The 20,025-nt window shown below is 52.7% G+C and overlaps 2 protein-coding genes across 2 annotated transcripts in view; both read right to left on the reverse strand.

The window, feature by feature from the left end:
* PEPD (peptidase D) overlaps positions 1–20,025 on the reverse strand; it is a 111,013-nt gene that overhangs the window by 58,412 nt on the left and 32,576 nt on the right. Inside the window, exons 7-9 of the mRNA XM_025914208.2 lie at positions 19,048–19,092; positions 9,965–10,040; positions 8,984–9,030 (exon numbers count right to left, since the gene is read on the reverse strand). Coding sequence (XP_025769993.1) covers positions 8,984–9,030; positions 9,965–10,040; positions 19,048–19,092 — 168 coding nt within the window. The remainder of the gene's footprint in view (positions 1–8,983; positions 9,031–9,964; positions 10,041–19,047; positions 19,093–20,025) is intronic.
* On the reverse strand, positions 240–7,194 carry LOC147573515 (uncharacterized). Its single transcript, XM_086690862.1, is given in 4 exon segments — positions 240–4,026; positions 4,250–4,279; positions 4,281–4,370; positions 7,042–7,194. Coding segments are annotated over 4 exon segments (696 nt in total). The 3' UTR covers positions 240–3,603.

The raw sequence follows: 20,025 nt of genomic DNA on the forward strand, positions 1-20,025 counted from the left end.
GGTCAAGCCCCACATTGGACTCTGCTGTCAGCACAGAGCTCACTTCAGATTCTCTGTCCCTCTCTCTCTGCCCCTTCCCCATTTATTCTTTCTTAAAATAAATTTGAAAGAAAGAAACAAAGAAACAAAGAAAGAAACAAACAAAGAAAGAAAATGATAAAAAAGAAAAACACCCTTCCAGGAAAATGTACTATACGAACTCTAAGAGGAATAAAGGATAAAGTCAGCATAATACTTAGCATAATACTCTCCAACTCTATCCATGTTGTTGCAAAGCCCCTCTGCTTTCTAAACTGTTCTAGAAAACAGAAAAATGTGAAGAACTTCCCAAATCACAATCTCAAAAACCCTGTTCTCAAAATATGGCAAAGGGAGTTAAACAAAAAAAAAATGTGTAGCTCGATCCTCTACTTTGAGCCTTTATAGTAAAAGAGTTAACAACAAAACAGTCCTGGTGATGCGGACTAGATGCCAGGCCTGCTCTACATACTGTCCACATAATGATTCACTGGGTCCTCCGAATCATCCTATGAAACGCTGTTATTACCTTGTTCCCAGATGAGGAAACTGAGGCACAATGAATGGCAGAACTGGTATTCAGATGCGGGGCGCACCAGTCTCCGGAGGCCGTGCTCTAACCACCACTCTTTACTGCCTCCCCATCTCAGTCATGCGGCTTGTTACAGCAGAAATCCGCCGTGACGAAGCAGTGCGTGACACAGACGCCACACTAGCTCCCCACCAGGAGGTCCCCGCAGAAAATCCACCTAAGGTACACCTAGTGCCCGATCCTGGCGTCTCATGCCCCGCTCCGATAAAAGGAACTGCGGCTCCTCGGAGAAATGGCTGATTCTAGGGCTGGAGCGGGGAACACACAAAATGAGCCTGGAGCATCCTGCCGAGCCAGAAAGTAAGACAGAGCTCAGAAAGCAAACTGACCGGGGGTGGGTGATGTCAGAGGGACACAGGAGCCTAACTGAAAGAGCCCCCGATGCTCAAAGCTAGAATGACTTGAGCAAGAAAATAAATAACAGCAGATTCTAACTCAAAGTAGAAAATAATCAGCTATGAATCCATATAGATAGAAAATAGTCCATAAATGAGTGATTCAGCAAATACACAAACGGAGAAGAAGAGACAAATCCCTACACAGAAGAATTACAGACAGCATATGTAGACGCTTCCAAACCAAGAGGACAGAGCACAACGCGGTATGGGAGGGGGGAAAGAGAAGCTTATGGTGGAGAAACTTGACAAACACTGCCTGTTAGGTGAGGGAGGTCAACACCAGGGATAAGTGAGGTTGACAGCACGGAGCCCTGATACGACACGATGCCAAGAGGCACTCTGCTTCTGTGGTCTTCCTCCCGATGACCCATGACCCCAGTGTAACCCTGAGAAAGACATCAGAAAAACGAAAACTGAAGGATCTTGTACAAAGTATCTGACCAGCATGCCTCAAAACTGTCAAGGTCATCAAAAGTTAAGGGCATCTGGGAAACTGTCACAGCCAAGAGGAGCCTAAGGAGACCGGACAACCAAAGACAGTGGGTGTCCTGGGTGGGATCCTGGAACAGGAAAGGACTATCAGGTAGAAGGTAAGGAAAACGGAATAAAGTGTGGACTTCAGATAGTAATAATGTGTCAACGTTGTCCACGAGCTGTGACGAATGTGCCAATCATGTTTAACGACGGGGAAATGGGTATGGGGTATGCCTGAACTAGCTAATATACTTGTAAGTTTTCTGTGATCCAAAACTATCATAAAATTAAAAGTTTATCAATTCCTCGAAACACATATACACAAAAAGGCCAAGGGAGACGCCAAAAAGGCATCTGACAAAATTCAACATCTTTTCCTGATAAAATCTTCTCATAAGTCAGGAAGAAAATACTACTTCCGTAAGCTGATGATATCTATTTATGAGAAGTCAACGGTCAGAATCGGGTTCAATGGTGAAATACTACAGGAAAATCCATACAGATGCCTGCGGGCACCGCTGCTACTTACCAGGATTCTCAGGGGGCAATTTCCCGAGCATTTGAAGAGTAAATGCCTATTTCTATTGGCTTTGTCCCCAAAAGCTCTAACTAGGGCTGCATCAACCAGGCTGCTTATTTGCAGGAAGCCTTTGTCTCTGGTTCTTTGTCCACATTTTCCGGCCGAATACCAGACCTGTTTGCACCCTAAATGCACCCATTTTCCAGTTACTCTTGTGGGCAAAACGCACTACCTTGCTTTAAGCCTCAGAGGCCCACAGCCCCTCCACCACCAAGGTCCCAGCTACGCTTTCAGACACGGGGTCTGCTGAACCTCACAGAGAGAGCTACTCCCCTCCCTCATGTCTGGTCGTGTGGACACAGAAGGCTGGTGGGCACGCGGGACCTGCCCTGCCCAGTACGGGATGGCCCAGGATGAGGCAAAGCCTGTTCTGAACACTGAGGAATTGTCTCCCCAAGGTGGGCCTGCCTCTTAGAAAGGGCTTGCTCAGCTCACTGAGGTACAGCCAGCTGGGTGCAGTTTCGTGGGCTGCCTTCCTGAAGGGTGTACCAAACAGATGGGGGTTTCCTGACCCCTCTCGTGGTAGGCCGAGTGTGGCCTGCCTCCAACAGCCAAGGAAGTGCTGGCAGGAAACCTGCATCAGCCTCACAACACAAGGCAAAGAACGGGTTCCGCCACACCCAGACCTGGGGTCTCAGCAGGCCCTTTATGAGCCAGCCGTGCCGTGGCTTCGTCCCTCAAGGTGGCCAGTGGACAGAGGATGTGTCTGCCATGGAGGGGACAGGACATGCCCACGACAGTGACCAGGCCCACAGAGAAGGCCTGTCACATCCGTTCTCACCCAGGGGGGCTCAGGGTCAGAGGCTGACTGGACCCACACCTGCCCCAAAGGCCCCGAGCAAAACTCTAGCACCTTCATGGAGGAAATTAAACTGAGGGTGGCCTTATTGACACCCAGGCTTGCCTAGAGGGAGACCACATTAGGTCAGACCACTCCCAGGGGACTGAAAGCTATACATCTCCAGAGCCTCCAAGAAGGAGGAGAATACGGGCTTCCTGGTAACATCCATCACCAGTGAAACCTGGATCCTCTGCACGACCCATAAGGGGCACGGCCAGAGCCATGCAGGGCCATGTCTGACCACCACATCCAGCACGGAGAGCCCCCGGCAAGACCCAGAGCCAGAGTGGGGCACGCGGGTCCAGGCACCTGAGAGATGGTCCTTCGGGGATTACAGGGCACCGGGAGGGCTGGACAAAGAGGGAGCTAATCTGAGAAAGCCTGGCAGTCTCAGGACACCTGGAAATGCAGCCCCTGCAGATATAACAGAGAAGCTGGGGAGTCTGTGGGTCCTGTGGGGGAGCTGGGAGTGAGGGATGAGCTCGGGGGTCACCTGTGCCTGGTGAGGCCTAGGGCTCGGGTCAGGGGGCAGGACAGGGAAAAGCAGCTTGTCTGCGCCAGCTGCCTGTGTTTCTACAGCCATAATCGCCGCGAGTTGTGGCTTGTGGTTGTGGCGTTTTCCTGAAAACTCTCCCATCTTCCAATTATCCTCACTGCAGTTAAGCGTTCTAGTCCTCAAAAAAAGAAAAAAAAACCGGACTTATTTTACAACAACACAGCAAGGGTTCTGCAACCTGCTCCCTGGAGTGGGTGAACTGAAAGACCCAGCACCGCACAGCTTACATGGAGAGAGAGAGAGAGAGAGAGAGAGTGTGTGAGTGTGTGTGTGTGTGTGTGTGGGGGGGGTGTATATGTGGGTGCAGGTGTGAGTGTATATGGTGTGTGAGCGGTGTGGTATACAAGGTGGTGCACGATGTGGGGGGGGTGTGTGCACAGTACTTTGTAACTGTGTGTGTGATACGTGTGTCTGTGTGGTGTGAGTGATGGGGCGTGTAGTGTGCGTATGTGTGGCATATGTATGCGTGGTATAGGTGGGTGGTGTGGGGGGGTGTATAGGTCTGTGGGGAGTGTGTGTGGTGTCAGTGGGTGATGTCTGTGTGCGTGCACACACGGGCGCACAGCGTCAGGGGAGGAGACCCTTCCGCTTGGCCCCCATCTCCCATGCCCGGTCTGGACTCAGAGGGCACACCGAGCGCACAGAATCATGACTCACTCGGTCCTGCCGGAGGGCAGGGGAGGTAAGACGACCTCAGAGCGGCCAGCACAGCGGAGCGAGTTCTTCAGCAACCAAGGAGGCTACTGGTGTGGGCTGCTGTGGGGACACAACAGCAGGGGAAAACCCAGGCCTTGTCAAGGGTCTCCAGGCAGGGTCGGGGGCGTCTGCCAAGAAGGACCCCAGCCCGGGGAGGAGGACGGACAGCCATGCAGTCCCCCAGCACACCTCACAGACCTTCTGCCTTTAAATCCCTCCCACGACCCCCACGGAAGTGGTCACGGGAGAGCCCCAAATGCCCCATTCACAGCCTGGAGAGAAAGCATAATTTCAATTAAGGTCCCAGGCTGTCCAAAACATCGTTATTAATCTCCTTGTGGCAAACGTGAGCCGGGACCTGCTTACGCAGCCAATTGAGCCTGCTCTAAATTAGCGTTTGCAGGTAACTGGTTCTGCCGCCAGCCCCACACCAGCCGGCTACAAGCTGGTTATGCCTCTAACGTGAAATAATATGAGGCGGTAAAATGGACAGCCTGGTTGGGCCTGCACTCAGGTGCCCTTGGCGCCCGATTTACCCACACATTAACGTCTTGCTTTAACACAATTTACTATACCTCAACTGCAGAAAATGATGTTCGTTCCCTCTGAAAACCCTACTCACAGGCACAGCCCAGAGGAAAGGGGGATCCTAATAAACGCCATCAGCTCACTTTTTCTTGTAACATGCCCTCAAGATTTTATAACAAACCTTTGATTATAAAACAGACAAACAAAGATGAGGACCGGGTTTCCAGGCCAGCATCTCTTTGGCCTGAGTCTGGGCACCACTGCCCTGATGGTCTGCCCTCTTCTGAGAAAATCAGCCCGTCTCAACCCCCCATCCCCTGGGCAGGCTCCCACCCTGCCCCCAAGTCCTGACACACAGGAGTCCTTGCTCGTCTTGCCCTGTGTCCCTCTGTGGGGCTGGTCAGGCTCCTGGCACAATGTCCAGCAGGTTCCAGGGATGCTGTTTTGGGCCCGTGGATCAGCAGCCTGCACAGGAACCTGGGCTCCCTGGGCCTTCCCGGGCATCGGTCCAGCCTGGCATTAAAAGGGCCACACCCCATGGGGAAACAATACCTGCTTTAGAGAGGATTTTATACTCCCCACCTAGTTAAGAAAAGAATTCTAAAAGTTCATGGTGGCATAGAGGACAGCAAAAAATAGCTCAGGACATTTTCTTCTCTCTCCCATCCATCCATCCAACTCACCCACACATATCTCCTGACACCAACTGTGGGGCAGACACTGGGGATAAAGGAGACAGGACTTCAAGAAGCCTCCAGCCTCCCAAGGACACCAACCACAAAACTGTGTCACAGAGTCACCCGGGCAATGACAGAGAAACGTGCCTGTGGGGAGGAAGCTTGAGGCAGAGAGAAGTCAGCCCATCTCACCACAGCACGTGTCCCCAGGGGCTTCAGCTGGCCCTGGCCTCCTCAAATCTGGGACATCCCAAAGGTTAACAATGACAACCATCTTCCCACTGCCCTCGGGGGTGACACCCTCAGCCCCCAAAGGTCACCCTGCTCACCTGTCCTTCAGGAACAGATTCCGCCTGGTTCTCATCTTCTCTGCCTCAGCTTTTCCCCAGCACAGTCCCAATCCCCCAGTGCTGTGCCCCAGGAACGTCCCTGTTCTCAGCTTCCCATGTGCACCTCCTGCAGCCAGCCGTAGCGTGTGCAAGGCATACAGTAGGTGCACGATAACATGCACACCTGGTGCATCCAGTCAAGCTGAATTAATGCCACTTGGCATCCTCAGGACAGCTGCTCTGCTGTGAGCTTCAGGCTCATGTTTCTGATCCACAGAGGAGGCGGCCGTGGGGCCAAGGGACTGGAGGGCGGGGGCACTGAGCAGTTTGAAGACGAAGGCATGGTGTCCCCAGAGCTCAGCTTAACCAAGACCCCTTCAAAGAACAGCCAAACTCAATGTGGAGACTCCGGATCTTGATGCAAACAGACCAGCGTGGACTAGGTATTAGTAAGATTAAGGAATTACTGTTAATTTGGTTAGATGTGGTAATGATGTGGTGGTTACATAAAGGGAAAAAAACCCTCATCAGCTGAGACACCTACTGCTGTATGTACAGGTGAAATGACATCATGTCTGGAGTTGGTTTTAACTTTTTTTAATGTCTATTTATATTTGGCAGGGGGGAGGGGCAGAGAGACAGGGAGACACAGAATCCGAAGCAGGCTCCAGGCTCCAATCTGTCAGCACAGAGCCTGACGCGGGGCTCGAACCCACAAACCATGAGATCATGACCTGAGCCGAAGTGGAACGCTTAACTGACTGAGCCACCCAGGTGCCCCGTGGGGGTTGGTTTTAAACATAACTATAGCAAAACAAAAGGAAACACAAACTCTGCTGGGGACTTTCAGGCTCATTATATTATTCTTTTCTCTTTTTGCATAGGGTGGTGGATTTCTGAACTTTCTCATGAAAAGAGAAAAAAAACCCTGCACTGCCTTGGGTCGGGGAGCAAGGAGCTGGGGGAAGCATTCTGAGGGCCGCTGGCCAGAGCTCACACACAGGCCCACCTGGGCTGCAGCGGCCTCAGGCTCTGGACAGTGGGTGGGAGGGCAGCTCATGTCCCTCCCAGGAGCCAGCTTTGGAGCTGGACTTCCGGCAGCTTAGGACACGGGGCTGCCACCGCACAGAAGACGTTAGGGCTCCACCCTGGGGCAAGCTAGTCCTGCTCTAATTTCTGGGTTATTTTTATTTGAGGCATCAGCTATGGCCGATTCAGCGGGGAACAGATTTGTGGGGCAGTGCCAATCTGGGGGACCGCTGCCCGGCCCACCTCTCAGGTAGCCCTGTAGAACCCCTCCTGGCCCTGATCCTGGTGGGGGGCAGGGGCCGCGGGACTACCAGAGCAGATACCGCACTGCAGCAGACCACGTGGAGGCAAAAGCTGGGACAGCTCTGCGTGCCTGTCCCTGTCCTCCTCCAGCGTGACAGAGCTGGGTCCTTGATGAAGCACTTGTTCCGTGCCCCCTCCTGGGACTGCACAGCAACAAGGGCCCTCAAGGCCATGTTAACCTCTCACTACTCGGGGTAAGAGGAGAGAAACACAGAGGCCCTCTGTTCTGGACTCCTTTCAGGGTTAGACTTTGAAAAAGATGCTGATCCCCAAGCCACATGAGGTGAACAGAAATGCCCACAGCGTCCACTGCTGATTCTGTCTGCACTTCAGTCTCACCCCACACTGACAAAGCAGGCAGGCCAGAAAGGCTGAGAGAGGGACGTGGAGGCACAGCAGGCCCCGAGAGCACCTGGGAGGACTCAGCAAAGTGGGGAAGGGGTGACAGTACCAAACCCGTACAAGGGGCACCCCACCATGGGGCGGGCAGCATAAAGGTGAAACTCTTTTCTGTATGTACACTTCTGACACCAAATGTGAGTGACACCGAGCGATCTTCCAATTCTCTGTGGTCACCAAATGGACGTCCTACAATTTAGTTCTGACATGAACGGCCAGAGTGAGTACAGACCTCCCAGTCCCACAAGCCTGCCCCCACTCCAGACACCAATCGCAAGTCCAGGCCTCTGGTACTTCTGGCTGACTGGCTATAAACTGGGGGTTTCTGTGACCCCCTCCCTTGGGTTTGATAATTTGCTAGAATGGCTCACAGAACCCAGGAAAGTGTTTTACTTACTATTACCACTTTATTAGAAAGAATACGACTCAAGAAGAGCCAAACAGAAGAGGGAGGCACAGAGCAAAGTATGGGGGAGGGGCAAGGAGCTTCCATGCCCCCTCCAGGTCGCCACCCTTCCAGCACCCCCCCACGTGTCCACCAACCCCACTGTGTAAGGTTTCTATGCACGTTCCCTTCTGCAGGCACGACTGAGTAAATCACTGGTCAGAAGTCCACCTCCAGCCGCTCTCCCCCTCCCTGGAGTTTGAGGGGGGGCTGCAAGTTCCAACCCCCTAATCTCAGCAGTGGTTCCTCCAGCAACCAGCGCCCACCTTCCACAAGTCACCATATTAGCATAAACTCAGGTGCCCTTGAAAGGGGCTTATTATGAATAATTCAAGAATTCCAAGGGTTCTAGAAGCTCTGTGCCAGGAGATGGGGGCAGAGACCAAATATGTGTTTCTTATTATATCACAGAGGGTGTCCTCTCCCCAGTGGAGCTTCTAGACGGTACTGTCACTGGTGGGAGACCCGGGACTGGGGGCCTCCTGCCCCAGGACCTGGGTGGGAGGAGAGCCACAGGAGCAGTTTGGGTCTGACCCAAGGGCTTCCTCATGCCATGGGCAGCAACCTGCTGACCCCTGGGTCTTGGAGAGGGGCTGAGGCGCTGGCCAGGCCACACCCCTCATGCTGGGCAGCCCCGGGAAGCGCTCCAGTGGGGCGCTATAGCCTAATTGGAGCCCAAGGTCAATGGAGTTCTCCAGAATGCTTTACGAGCCACTTAACCATTCCTCCACCCAGTCATCCAAGCACAGCAGACATAATGGCAGTGTTTACACATAAAAATGGCAAGCTTTCTTTACTAGCGGCTTTCAGAGTCACAATAGCAGCTATTTGGTAAAGTTTCCTGCAAATTGCAGAAACAAAGTCCAAGAGTGGAATGATGGGGCACTAAACCATCCTGAAAAGTAATCAGAGACCATTACCATCAAACACTCCGCCGAGAGCCGGGGAGGTGGCCACAGTCGGAAGACAAATCCTCTGCCCACGATGCCAAAGCCCTGCTCACGATCCCCACTCAATCTGTGCGCGGGGCTGCGGCGCCTCATCTGTTACTTGCTCAGGGAACATAAATTACTGTTTTTTACATTTTAATCTTTACCCAGAGAAACACGGCAGCTTACCTTTCCATCTCATATTCTTTCATTCCCACTTTTACAGCCTTCATTACCTGGAGGATGGATATTAAGCAAAGACATTTGTATTAAGGAGATAAGTAACACTGCCTTATAAATAATGTATAGCACTTTTTCAAAAGAATCTCTTCTTTGAAAAAAAAAAAGAGGGATATGTGCACACAGTGGTGCAGAGATGTAACAAATTAGAACTTTTTTAAAGCTCCGAAAGCCGCACAGTTTATTTAAACCACTCTGGAGCACTTCCATTTGGAAGCCAGTGGGCATCCAGCACCCAGCTCTATAGCACAGGCAGCGGCAGACCGAGGGCGGCAAAGATTTAATCCAGATGCCTGGTGAATACTTGATGCTCAGAGAGCAACAGTGACCGTCCTAAAAGGTTTCCTTTGTTTAGCCGTCATAGAACGTGCAGAAAATGAAACGCATACAAGAGGCTGTGGCTCACAAACGCACAAAGCCACGACCACCACTAAGCAGGCACCAGGCCACCCGTCACCCTGACCGTCCTGCAAGAAATGCGCCTCCTTACTTGCTCTGGCTCCTCAGGTAAAGTGGGAAGGTTTGGGAAGGAGGACAGTTTTTGGAAAACGGAGGACAGTAATCCATGTGCTTGAATCATGGGTGAGGACGAGAGAGTCTTGAAAAGCAGCTGGAACCTGCCGGAGTGCTGGGAAGGAGAGCCCTGCCCTCTTGGAAGTGGGAGACTTGTGGCTGGGAGATGCCCTGAGGGTGGGTGCCTTAAGATGAGGAAGAGGGGCAGAGCCTCTGTTGTCCCTGCCCCCATGGGGGAAGAGAGAAGAGCCATCACGAGTCTCTGCTGGAAGGGACACCTGCTGCCTGTTCATGGGGCACTTGGGACTAAAGCTCCCCAAGACCACCCATCCCAATGGGGCCCTCCTGCCCCGCTCAGAGCAACACCACTCACCCACCCCAGCTACCAGCACCCCAACGAGCCTGTGCCCAACTTACCTCCCGGTGGGCCTCACTGGAGATTCTGTTGGTGTAACGCAAAACCTCCAGCTCCATGTCCGTTTTAAAGACCCGGCTTCAGAGAGAACAAAGCAACAGGTCAGTGACTCCCAGCAGGGGCTGGATGAAGGAGCCCCTCCACCACCGCCTCCGCCCCACGCACCCCTGCCAGGGAGACCTCGGGGCCCGTCACACCTTGCACAGCCTGGGAAGGCCCACAGGGCCGGCTCGCGCCCAGCCAGGCTGCAGATGGGCCGCCAAGGCCCAGGACGGATATGCTGCGCTAAGTACCGCCCATCCTGATTTAATGCCAGCCTTGGGCGTGCAGGCTGTTTCCAGTTTCAAGATCTGGAACCCACCGTGGGTGGTGGAAGAGGCCCAGATTCTGTAGCCAGACACGCCCTACCTCACTGAGACTCAGTTTCCCCATCCATAAAAGGGATAAAATCTACCTGGCAAGGCTCTTAGACCTGAATCAACTGTGCTGACTCCGGGGCTCTGCCCAGTTCGCTGAAGAGGTCTCCCGTTTCCTCCCTACCCCACCCGCCTGCCCTCGGGGCAGCCCAGGAATACCCCCTGACTCTGAGCCAGGGGTGGGAGTGGGGACAGCAGGTGGTGCAGCCACTTCCAGCTGTGAGTGCAGGTAAGAATTGTAGAAACAGCTGGTCTGCAGAGAGGAGACCAGGAAGACACGAGAAGAGAGGGGGTGCTGTGTGGGGCAGGCAGGCACAACCCAGAGACCCTCCTGTCCTTCTGACACTTAGCTGTGCCTCCTGCCACTGGACTCCAGGGGGTCCTGGGGTCCTCATAGTAAATTCATGTTAGTTTTCCCAGATCTGCTTAGGTCTTTTTGTAATCGATCTCATTGCCAAGTAAGACTCAACCAGAGAAGCTACAGAAATACTGGTTGTCTACCCCTCCACTTCGAATAAGCAACTCTAGGCCATGGGCAGTGGTGGCTGCGACCAGTCACTAACAGCCCAGCATCCTCGGTGCATCCCCCATGGCCGGTTTCACCAAAGCTCCCCTCCCTCTCACGAAGGGGACACATTCGAGCAACCTCCGGATGAGCAAAGCCAGAGTGTCTGACGATGGCCCGCCCCTCTGTTCACAGTGTATCTGTCTCTCGTCCGGCCGCCATCTGTGCCCTGAAGCCCGACCCGGGCCAAGGATGGCAGCGAAGGTGCCCCCACCTCCATCAGGGGCAGCAAACCTCTGGAGACTGCACAGAAGTAGCCTCAGTCAGCCACTGACTCATGCCGTCTGCATGGTGCCATCCAGCTGGGACAGCCAGCCATCTGCCACGGGGAAGTGACAAAGGTATCCTGGAGCACCAAGACGCCCTCCTAAGACCGTAAGCTTTCTGGGGGATGTGGAAAATATAAACCCCTGAGCCCAGTGAGACTTTTCCCAAATGAACATCCTTTCTTTCTTGAGAAGGAGTCCCTGAAGGCTGACATTTGGCTCTTTATCATCATAAGGTGTCTCTGATTCTCCACCAGGACACTGGGAGCAGCCCACCTGGGGACCAGAGAGCTGCTTCCTATGCCCTGGAGGTGAGGGCCCAAAGCCAGAGCAGGACTCAGGTGAGCGGCTCAGGCTCCTCAGGCCCAAATCCACTCACAGGATAACCTAGCAGCCTGATGCTTTGCTCCCCACTGCCGCCTGCTCGGTTCCAGCCTGAGCGACTGGTAAGCAAGGAGCGGGCCTCTCTGTTCTCAAATGCGGTGATGACCAGAGTAACAACGCAGGTGGGAACCGGGCCCAGGCTGTGCCTGCCTCCAGCCCTCTGACCCTCTGTTGGGCTTAGACCTCTGGTCCAACCTGCCAGCTACCACTCCTGCCAAAATTCCAGACCCCCAGGCCCTGTGCCCACCCATCCGCGTGGCCTTGACCAAACCCTCACGGGGGATGAGCCAGAGCCCGTGCCTGCTGCCCCCATGTTCCAGGGCCATGAAGGCCTTGGGAAAATCCGCGGCCGGGCAGATGGCACAGCAAAAGCTCCCAGTCACCAGCCCCACCGGTCTCGCCACGGCCCCAGTTCTGCTGTGAGTTGCGCGGGGGCGTGCAGGGCGGGAGGGCTCCTCTTAACTTTATCTCCCCAAGATCTCTCCCTTCCCCTCCTTGGGCCCCCTCCCCAGCTCAGCGCATAAATGCACTCCTCTCTCTCCCCCTCCTCTCCAAATTCTCAAGCCTTCCCCTCCCCACTCACGTCCTCCTCCCCACCCACTTACAAGGGAAGGGGTGGATCAGGCTCAGCACCCTAACACACACCTGGGTTCAGAGCCCACGTGGCCCCTATTACCGGGAGCTCTACGACCACCCACTTTCCTCCTCCACCCCCCCCCCCCCCCCGTCCTCCTCCTCCAGCCAAGCTCTATCCTCCGCTACTCCACCACGTTTCTGGAAGGGAAACCACAACTGTCCTTGCTTTAGGCGGGGAGCAAGAGGGGCTTTCGTGTTTGATCTCAGAGCTCTCCCCCATCCCCTTCCCTCCTCTCTCCCCTCTCCTCTTCTCCCTTCAGCCCACCCCTACCCCCTGCCAGCCCCCCTCTCACAATGTGTGGGAGGACCCCAGGCTGCTAAATTCAGAGGCCTTCCCTGAGTGCGGAGAGGAAGTAGCACAGTGACCCCCGCCTCCCCTGGCACCGCTGGGCTGCTCCCATCTCCCGATAAGGCCTCCCTCCCTCCCCCTCTCCACTCTGCCTCTGCACCTGCTCCCGAATGGCTGTCTGTGGCACAGGCCTCTCAGCCGCTCCTCCACCCGCAGGTCCCCCAGGCACCTCCAGCTCGGCGGGACGCCACCTCCCCCACCTCCCCCCACAGCTGCAGCGCCCCCCTGCCACTTACAACAGAGACCTGCGTGCCATCCCAGATCCCTTCCTGTCCCCTATCCATTGCTCCCACATCCAAGTGATGACCAAGGGCTGCAATTCCACCTCTATACCCTCTCTCAGACCCTCTGTTTCTCTCCATCCAGACCCCACTGCCTCCGGCCTGGACAACCTCTCTGGCCTCTTCGTGCCTCCAGGCCCATGTGCTCAGGGACAGCGGCTGCGGATCTTTAGTAAACGCAAATGTGATCGTGCTTTTCCTTGCTTAAAAGCTTTGGTGGCCATTGGCTTCTCCTCCAAGGGGACCTGGACTGGAACCACATTCTCTTCTCATCAGAGACGCAAGCACTTCCAGCCATGGAGGCCACGTCCTGTTTTCTGGCCCAATTTGAGTTTGTGGAAGATGACACATGAGGCTTCTAGCTGCTTTACTCAGGACTTACTTGTAAGTCATGTTTTAAAAAAAGGGGGGCTTCCTGAGTAGCTCAGCCGGTTGAGCATCTGACTTCGGCTCAGGTCATGATCTCACAGTTCGGCTCATGAGTTCAAGCCCTGCGTCAGGCTCTGGGCTGACACCTTGGAGCCTGGAGCCTGCTTTGGGTGTCTCCCTCTCTCTCTGCCCCTCCCCTGCTTGCACTCTGTCTCTTTCTCAAAAACAAACATTAGAAGGAAGGAAGGAAGGAAGGAAGGAAGGAAGGAAGGAAGGAAGGAAGGAAGGAAGGAAGGAAGGAAACAAAGAAAGAAAGGAGGAAAAGAAAGAGAAAAGAAAAGAAAAAAGAAAGAAATCAAACTGAATCAGGACAAACTATGCCACAAAGGCAGTTCTCCAACGAAACTGGCCTGGCCCAAATGAATCCAAGCTTTAAAGACCCCGAGAACAGATGCCTGTGTGCTGGCTCACCTGATTATCCACAGGGCACTCTGGACCTAAGTCTTGTCCAGGTGCCGGGCGTTCAGCCTGGCCCCCTTATCTCCAGGACACAAGCACCAGAAACGGTTTTTAAGATTACTGTAAAAAAATAACAAGACTTTCCAGCATCTGGCAATTTCTCGCTATCTTCGGGAAGGACTGACTACCCTGAGCCTGAGGAGGCTATTTCCATTACTCGTGGGCAGGAAAAGATAAGGAAAAAGGGATTCCACCACGGCCCCGCCTCTGTTGTCCCAGCGGCCTCCGGGGTGAGGGATGCCTAGTGTCACACTCGGCCCCAGCCTTGTTTGGCCCCGGGATGTGTGGGGTGGCAACAAGCAATATAATCTGCAAGTTTTCTATCCCCAGGAAGGGACCGAGGCTGCCTCCTCCACGAGGCATCAGAGGACCCAGGCTTAGGACAGTTAACAAGTCTGCGCTGGAAACAGCTCAGGCTCCTCGACTAGCAAGAGGAGGTGGCTGATGTGTGCAGGCGATGCGGCACTGGTGCAGAGTCCCCAGGCCTGCGGCCACACCCGTGAGCATCATCACAGCCAGCGGGCCACTCAGGGGGAAGGCAGCGCTATGGGCAGGGGAGCAGGAGTGGGGAGAAAGTCCCTTCACTACGCCAGGCCCAGAGTCTCCTGCAACAGGCCAGAAATGACAAAAACCAGACTAGGTTGAGATTTTTTTTTTGTGCAATCTGTTTTTTTTTTCCCCTTAAATATGCATAGGTCACAAAACTGCCTCTGGGCATTAAACCCAGGATTAAGGCATTAATGAACTGAGGTCTGAATGCTCCACTAATTAAAATAGTAGCAAGACAGAATGAAGTATTTCCAAAATCAGTGTCTAAGTGTCAAAGTGCCACCGTGTTGAACAAAACCCATCTGAAGGGACAAGTGTTCCATCCCTCCTGGAGATGAATGTGCAGGGGATGGGTCTGTGGGAGCAGGCGGGCAGAGTTCAATGCCACAGGACCCCACATCCATTCCCTCTATACCCCATGACCCGGTGTTGCAAAGGATAAAATCCCAGAACAACAGGAGGGACAGAAAGGAAAGAGCTAGTTGGAATTACATATCTTCAGGAGGCTCAATCAATAAGCCCTCTCAAAGAAATCAGAGCCATGAAGAAAATAGCGATTTCGCTCAGCAGTGAGCTGAGTGTGCTTGAGACGTGGCGTGGGCCGCGTGCAGGGGAGGCATGGGAGGGTCCACCTCTGCGTTTGCTGACTGGGGCCCGGCCACGCCTTCCCCTCTGCCTGATGTGCCCACACCCCATCTGCTGCCTTCTGGAGCACAGTCACTCTGCCCTAGGATCCCCACCGTCCACTTGGCTTTCCTGTTAACGTAGGGTTAAATGCCTCTTCCTCAGGAGACAAAGGCAGCAACCCTACTGGAAGACTTTTCACGTACACACCAAGAATCTAGGTCATCATCTACGTATCTTTTCTAATTCGGGACGTGTTACCAGGATGCAGGGTCCTGCCGTGCCATCCACACCTCACCATCTCCTGCGCACAGAAAGCCAGGGGAAGGAGAAACAGGTATGTTATTCCACTGCCGGATTAATACACGCAGGGCACCTTCACTCTGTGTAATTAACAGTTCTAAAATCGGCGTGTGACTCAATTTAACACAGTCTCTCTTAAAACCCAAGAAGGCACACGGCAATTGCTGACATGCTTGCTCTTCTGTGACGCTTCCAGTGGTACTTAACTGAAATCCAAGGCGCCGAGCTATTAAGACTGCACAAAAGTATCTCCTTTTATTTCCTAACCTGCCTTCAGATCAATTTAATCATCTGCAGAACAGGAAAGGAGAACCACAGCCTAAATTATGGAAGTGAGATGCCTGCTCTTAAGTTTCAACTTTTGACCTCCACATCCAAACTGCAATACCCAGCACAAGAAAAGAAATTATCAGTTATGATCTTATGTTTCTGGGGAAGAGTATGATGATAGAGGAATTTACAGGAAATCAAAAAGGCACTGCTTGAGAGAATGGAAAACAATAAAGCAGTCACAGAAAGGAAATGAATGACGCCCAAACAAACACTAGGAAGGAAGCGTCCTCTGTGCTAGCAGAGGCTGCTCCTTGCCTATCAGATAGGCTCTGGGAGGAATCCCAGATCCCCAGCCCAGCAGCTAACCAGGAGCCGGGGTGCATGAGTGGCAGGGGGCATGGTGCTGAAGGAGGCTTAGCCACACAGTCCTGGGCACCTACCTGCACATGCTGACCTCACACAAGACCCATGCCGGGGCCTCTGAGCACCCCTGCATCTGCAGTGGCCTAGAGGGGACTTTGAAATGGCTGAAACGCAGGCACCCCTCCCCCCCCCCACTCCTCCAGGGTGCCCCTCAGATATACAAGGGGCAGCACAAGATGCGGGAACTACCGACCTGGGCTCAGCCCCTGGCTTTTCCTCAGGCAAATCATCTCCCTGTGCCTCAGTTTCCTTACCTGTAGAATGGGGATAATCGGAGCACCTAGCTTAAAGCATAAGCAAAATATCTCTTTGAATGAGGTGACATATGTCAAGTGCTTAGCATAGTGCCTTGCACACAAGAAGTCTCAAAAGGTGACATTTTATTAAGCTGAGTTAGCACTTGACTTCTACTCTCATTCAAGCCTTGAGCCATCATCCACCAAGGGAGACCACTTCTGTTTTGCAGGTGAGGAAACTGAGGCTCCATGCTATAGGCTGAATATCTGTCTCCCCCCACAAAACTGATATGTTGAAACCTAATCTCCAACGTGTCGGCATGCAGAGGTGGGGCCTTTGGGAGGTGATGGGGCCATGAGGGCAGAGCTCTTGTGATTGGGATTGGTGCTCTGACAAAAGAGACCCCAGAGAGCTCCCTGTCTCTCCTGCCATGTGAGGGCACTGCAAGAAAATGGCCACCTCGGGACCAGAAAGTCTGTTCCCGCCAGACACAGAGTGTGCTAGCACTTGGATTTCCAAGGTTCTAGAACTGTGAGAAATACATTTCTGCTGTTTATAAGCCACTCATGATGGTAAATGTTATGGCAGCCAGCATAGTCTAAGACACTTGGTGAATCTTCACAAGTTAGGTATTACTACAAGCTCACTGACAGATGTAGCTGAGGCTCAGAAAAGTTAAGTGACTTCCCAAGGGGTGCAAGCTGGGGTGAGAGTTTGGATTTGCCTGCGTGGAGGGTTTTTTGTGTCACCCCAGGCATTCCCTCTCCATGGGGCCTAGACAGAGGGGGTGATGAAAGCATTCAGGACGCAGGGGCCCAAAGATGTACCAGTGAGTCATAATTTAACATCACAGAAAACCCTCTCCTATAAATGAGGGACCAGCCTGCCATTGCACACAGAATCCTTCCTTCGCTTACTTGAAGAGGGCAGTGATCAAGACCACCATGGATCTCACCCGAGAATGACTGCAGTCACTACAGAGGCCAGAACCCATGCTATTAAAACACACCCTTGAGGCAGGAAGGACAGTGTGACATTTCTAAAATAGTTCTACTGCCATCAAATGCCAAATAAGTCCTTTCTGCTGCTGGCTTTGATAAAGTTGGGAAGTATTCTTATGAATGCAGAATCCACCTCAGAGCCTTGGAAGTGTCACTAGAATTAAAGTGTGCTTGTTCCAAAGTAACGAGCTAATGGCTGATCCCTCAGGAGATGCCGGAGCGGATAACCCAGCCTGGTCTCCAAAGCACCCGAACTGTTAGCAGCCGTGAGGGAATGTCATCTGTGGGGTGTAAGTGGGTGCGGGCCCATTCCTGGGTATCCAGGATTTAGTCTTCTGTCCACTGGGAGCTACAGATGGGCCAGGCGTCTGTTACTTTACAAAAACAAGAAAAGGAGGCTGTGAACGAGAAGGACCCAGGCCCCATCCTCAGAGGGCGCGCGGCTGCTGACAGAGCTGGGCTGGCTGGCCTGCCCTCCGGTGAGCGCTCCCAAGGGGTCAGTCCTGATGCCAGTCCCGACGGCCCTCGGATTTCCACCTCTGGCCCAGCCTCTCTCCCACCGGAACCTGCTTCAAACTCAACATGCCCCAAACAAGTCCCCGATCTGTCACGGCACCTGCTCTTCCCAGCCATCCTCATTTCAGTGACACACCACCCAGCTGTTTAGGACAAAAAAACGGAGTCACCTCCAACTCCATCCTCCAGTCGTGTCACAGCCGGCTCCTCCCAGGGGCGTTCCCCTGGACTGCCACGCCACTCTCAGCTCTGTCACACCGCCTTTCCCCTGCCACCTGGGCCGTGCAGCAGCCTCCCAGCTGGCAGCCTGTGCCCTCTCTTGCCCTAGAATTGAGTCTCCAGACCGAGGCCAAAGCGATCGTTTAAAACACAAACACAATCCTACCATTCTCCTACTTAAATTCGTCAAAGGTTTCCCACGGTTCCCGTTTCTCTCAAGATCAAGTCCAAGCGGACACCGTAGCCAACCCAGCCCCCTGCCCACCTCTCTGACTGCCCTCAAGGCCTCAGAACACGTGGCCCCTGGACCTGCATCATCTTCTCCTTCTTCCTGATGGAGCTTCCCCTAGTCGGAAGGTGCCCAAACTCCAAGACTAGGTGAGCAAGATCTCCCAACCAGATGGGGAAACACAACCACAAGGTCATAGCATCAGACATGAAAGGTCCGCGCACCTCCCCGCTGTCAGGTGATGAGGTACCAAAGGCCCCACCTCGCCACTCTTCTACATTCAGAGTAAGTGCAGCCTTAGAACCAATAAAACACGTGTTATTGCTGAGCAACTCGATGGCTTAGGAAGAAAACTGGCGGCATGTCAGAGCTGGAGGGCCACTTCCAGGGCCCACGGAGGGGATGCCCAACCCAAGAAGGTTTGCCTTGCTGTGACCTAACAGAAACCAGTCGTGCTGCAGGACCGGGCTGCCGGTATCAGCAAGGGAGGAAACTGGGCAACACAAGAACACATACAAAAGGATGGCAACTTGTCAGGACACAGATGCCACAGGAGGAAAACACGTTTACCTTTCTGGTAGTAGCATTATGGATGATGTCTGTTTTTACTCTTTTCATTATCTACTTTAAGTGAGCTATATAAGTGTGGCTCGCTTAGGGTAGGAGTTTTTAAAAGACTGCTTAACAAAGGAAAAGATAAATTTAATTGACATTCAAGTGATTTATGCCCTTTCAGAAAAACAGACCAACTGGCGCACACACACACACACACACACACACAAACACACAACCAGAGAAGAGAGCTGTTCTGGGGACTGTCTTGTCTGAGGGGCTCTCTGAGATGGAGCAGGTGGCGACAGCCGGGTCTCTGAGCTTCCTGAGCGGAAGCACAACAAACAGCCAAAGCAGCCACAGGCAATACTCACCACTCCACGATCTCTGGATGAAGAATGGTGTTGTTGACGTTAAACCTGCAGAGGAAACACAAAGCAAGCCTATTAGTTCAATGGTCCATCATCTCCCAGCAAGAAATACCTCTTTCAAGACATACCAAGAGAGGACATGACCCAAAGAGGGCCGCAAACTATAACTTCACGACCCCCCGGCCCACAGAAGACCTGCCACCCGCTGCTTGTAGCAGACATGCAGCCGCACCGAGCCCCCTAAGTGCTGTCACTTGGGAGAGCAAGCTGCTCGGCTGCAAAACTACCCTCCAGTCTTGCCAGGCAGACCTAGCCTCCTCTGTCAAGTGTACCAACACACTTACAACAGGAGTCCCAGAAGAAAAGGAGAGATGAAGGAGAAGAATATTTGAAAAAATAATAGCCCAAAACATCATCGATTTAATGAAAAACATTAATCTACACATCCATAAGGCCCAATAAACTCCAAACAGGATAAGTCCCAAGAGATCCACACTCAGACATATAATAATCAAACTTTCAAAGGACAAAGAGAAAATCCTGAAAGCAGTAAGAGGGGAAGAGAAAAAAAAAAAAAAAAAAAAAAGCATGACATACAAGGAACCCTCAATAAGATTAATGGCTGATTTCTCATCAGAAACTATAAAGGCCAGAAGACAGTGGGATGAAAGAAAAAAAAGTGTCAACCAACATTCTATATCCAGCAAAGCTGTGTTTCAAAGATGAAAGAAAAATCAAAACAATCCCAGATAAACAACCTGAGAGAATTCATCGCTAGAAGACCTATCCTACCAGAAATACTAAAGGGAATCTTTCAGACTATAGTGAAAGAACCCTAGACTCACTCAAATCCACGTGAAGAAAATGAAGGCATTGAAAAAAGTAATTACATAGGCAAGTACAGAGACAGTGTAAATGTATTTTGTGTAACTCCTTTTTTCTCCTCTCTGACTTAAAAGACAACTGCAAAAAGCAACAATC

Source organism: Puma concolor, chromosome E2 (genome assembly GCF_028749965.1).
Source record: "Puma concolor isolate L17-30 chromosome E2, mPumCon1.1.hap2, whole genome shotgun sequence".
In the NCBI taxonomy this organism is placed as follows: domain Eukaryota; kingdom Metazoa; phylum Chordata; class Mammalia; order Carnivora; family Felidae; genus Puma; species Puma concolor.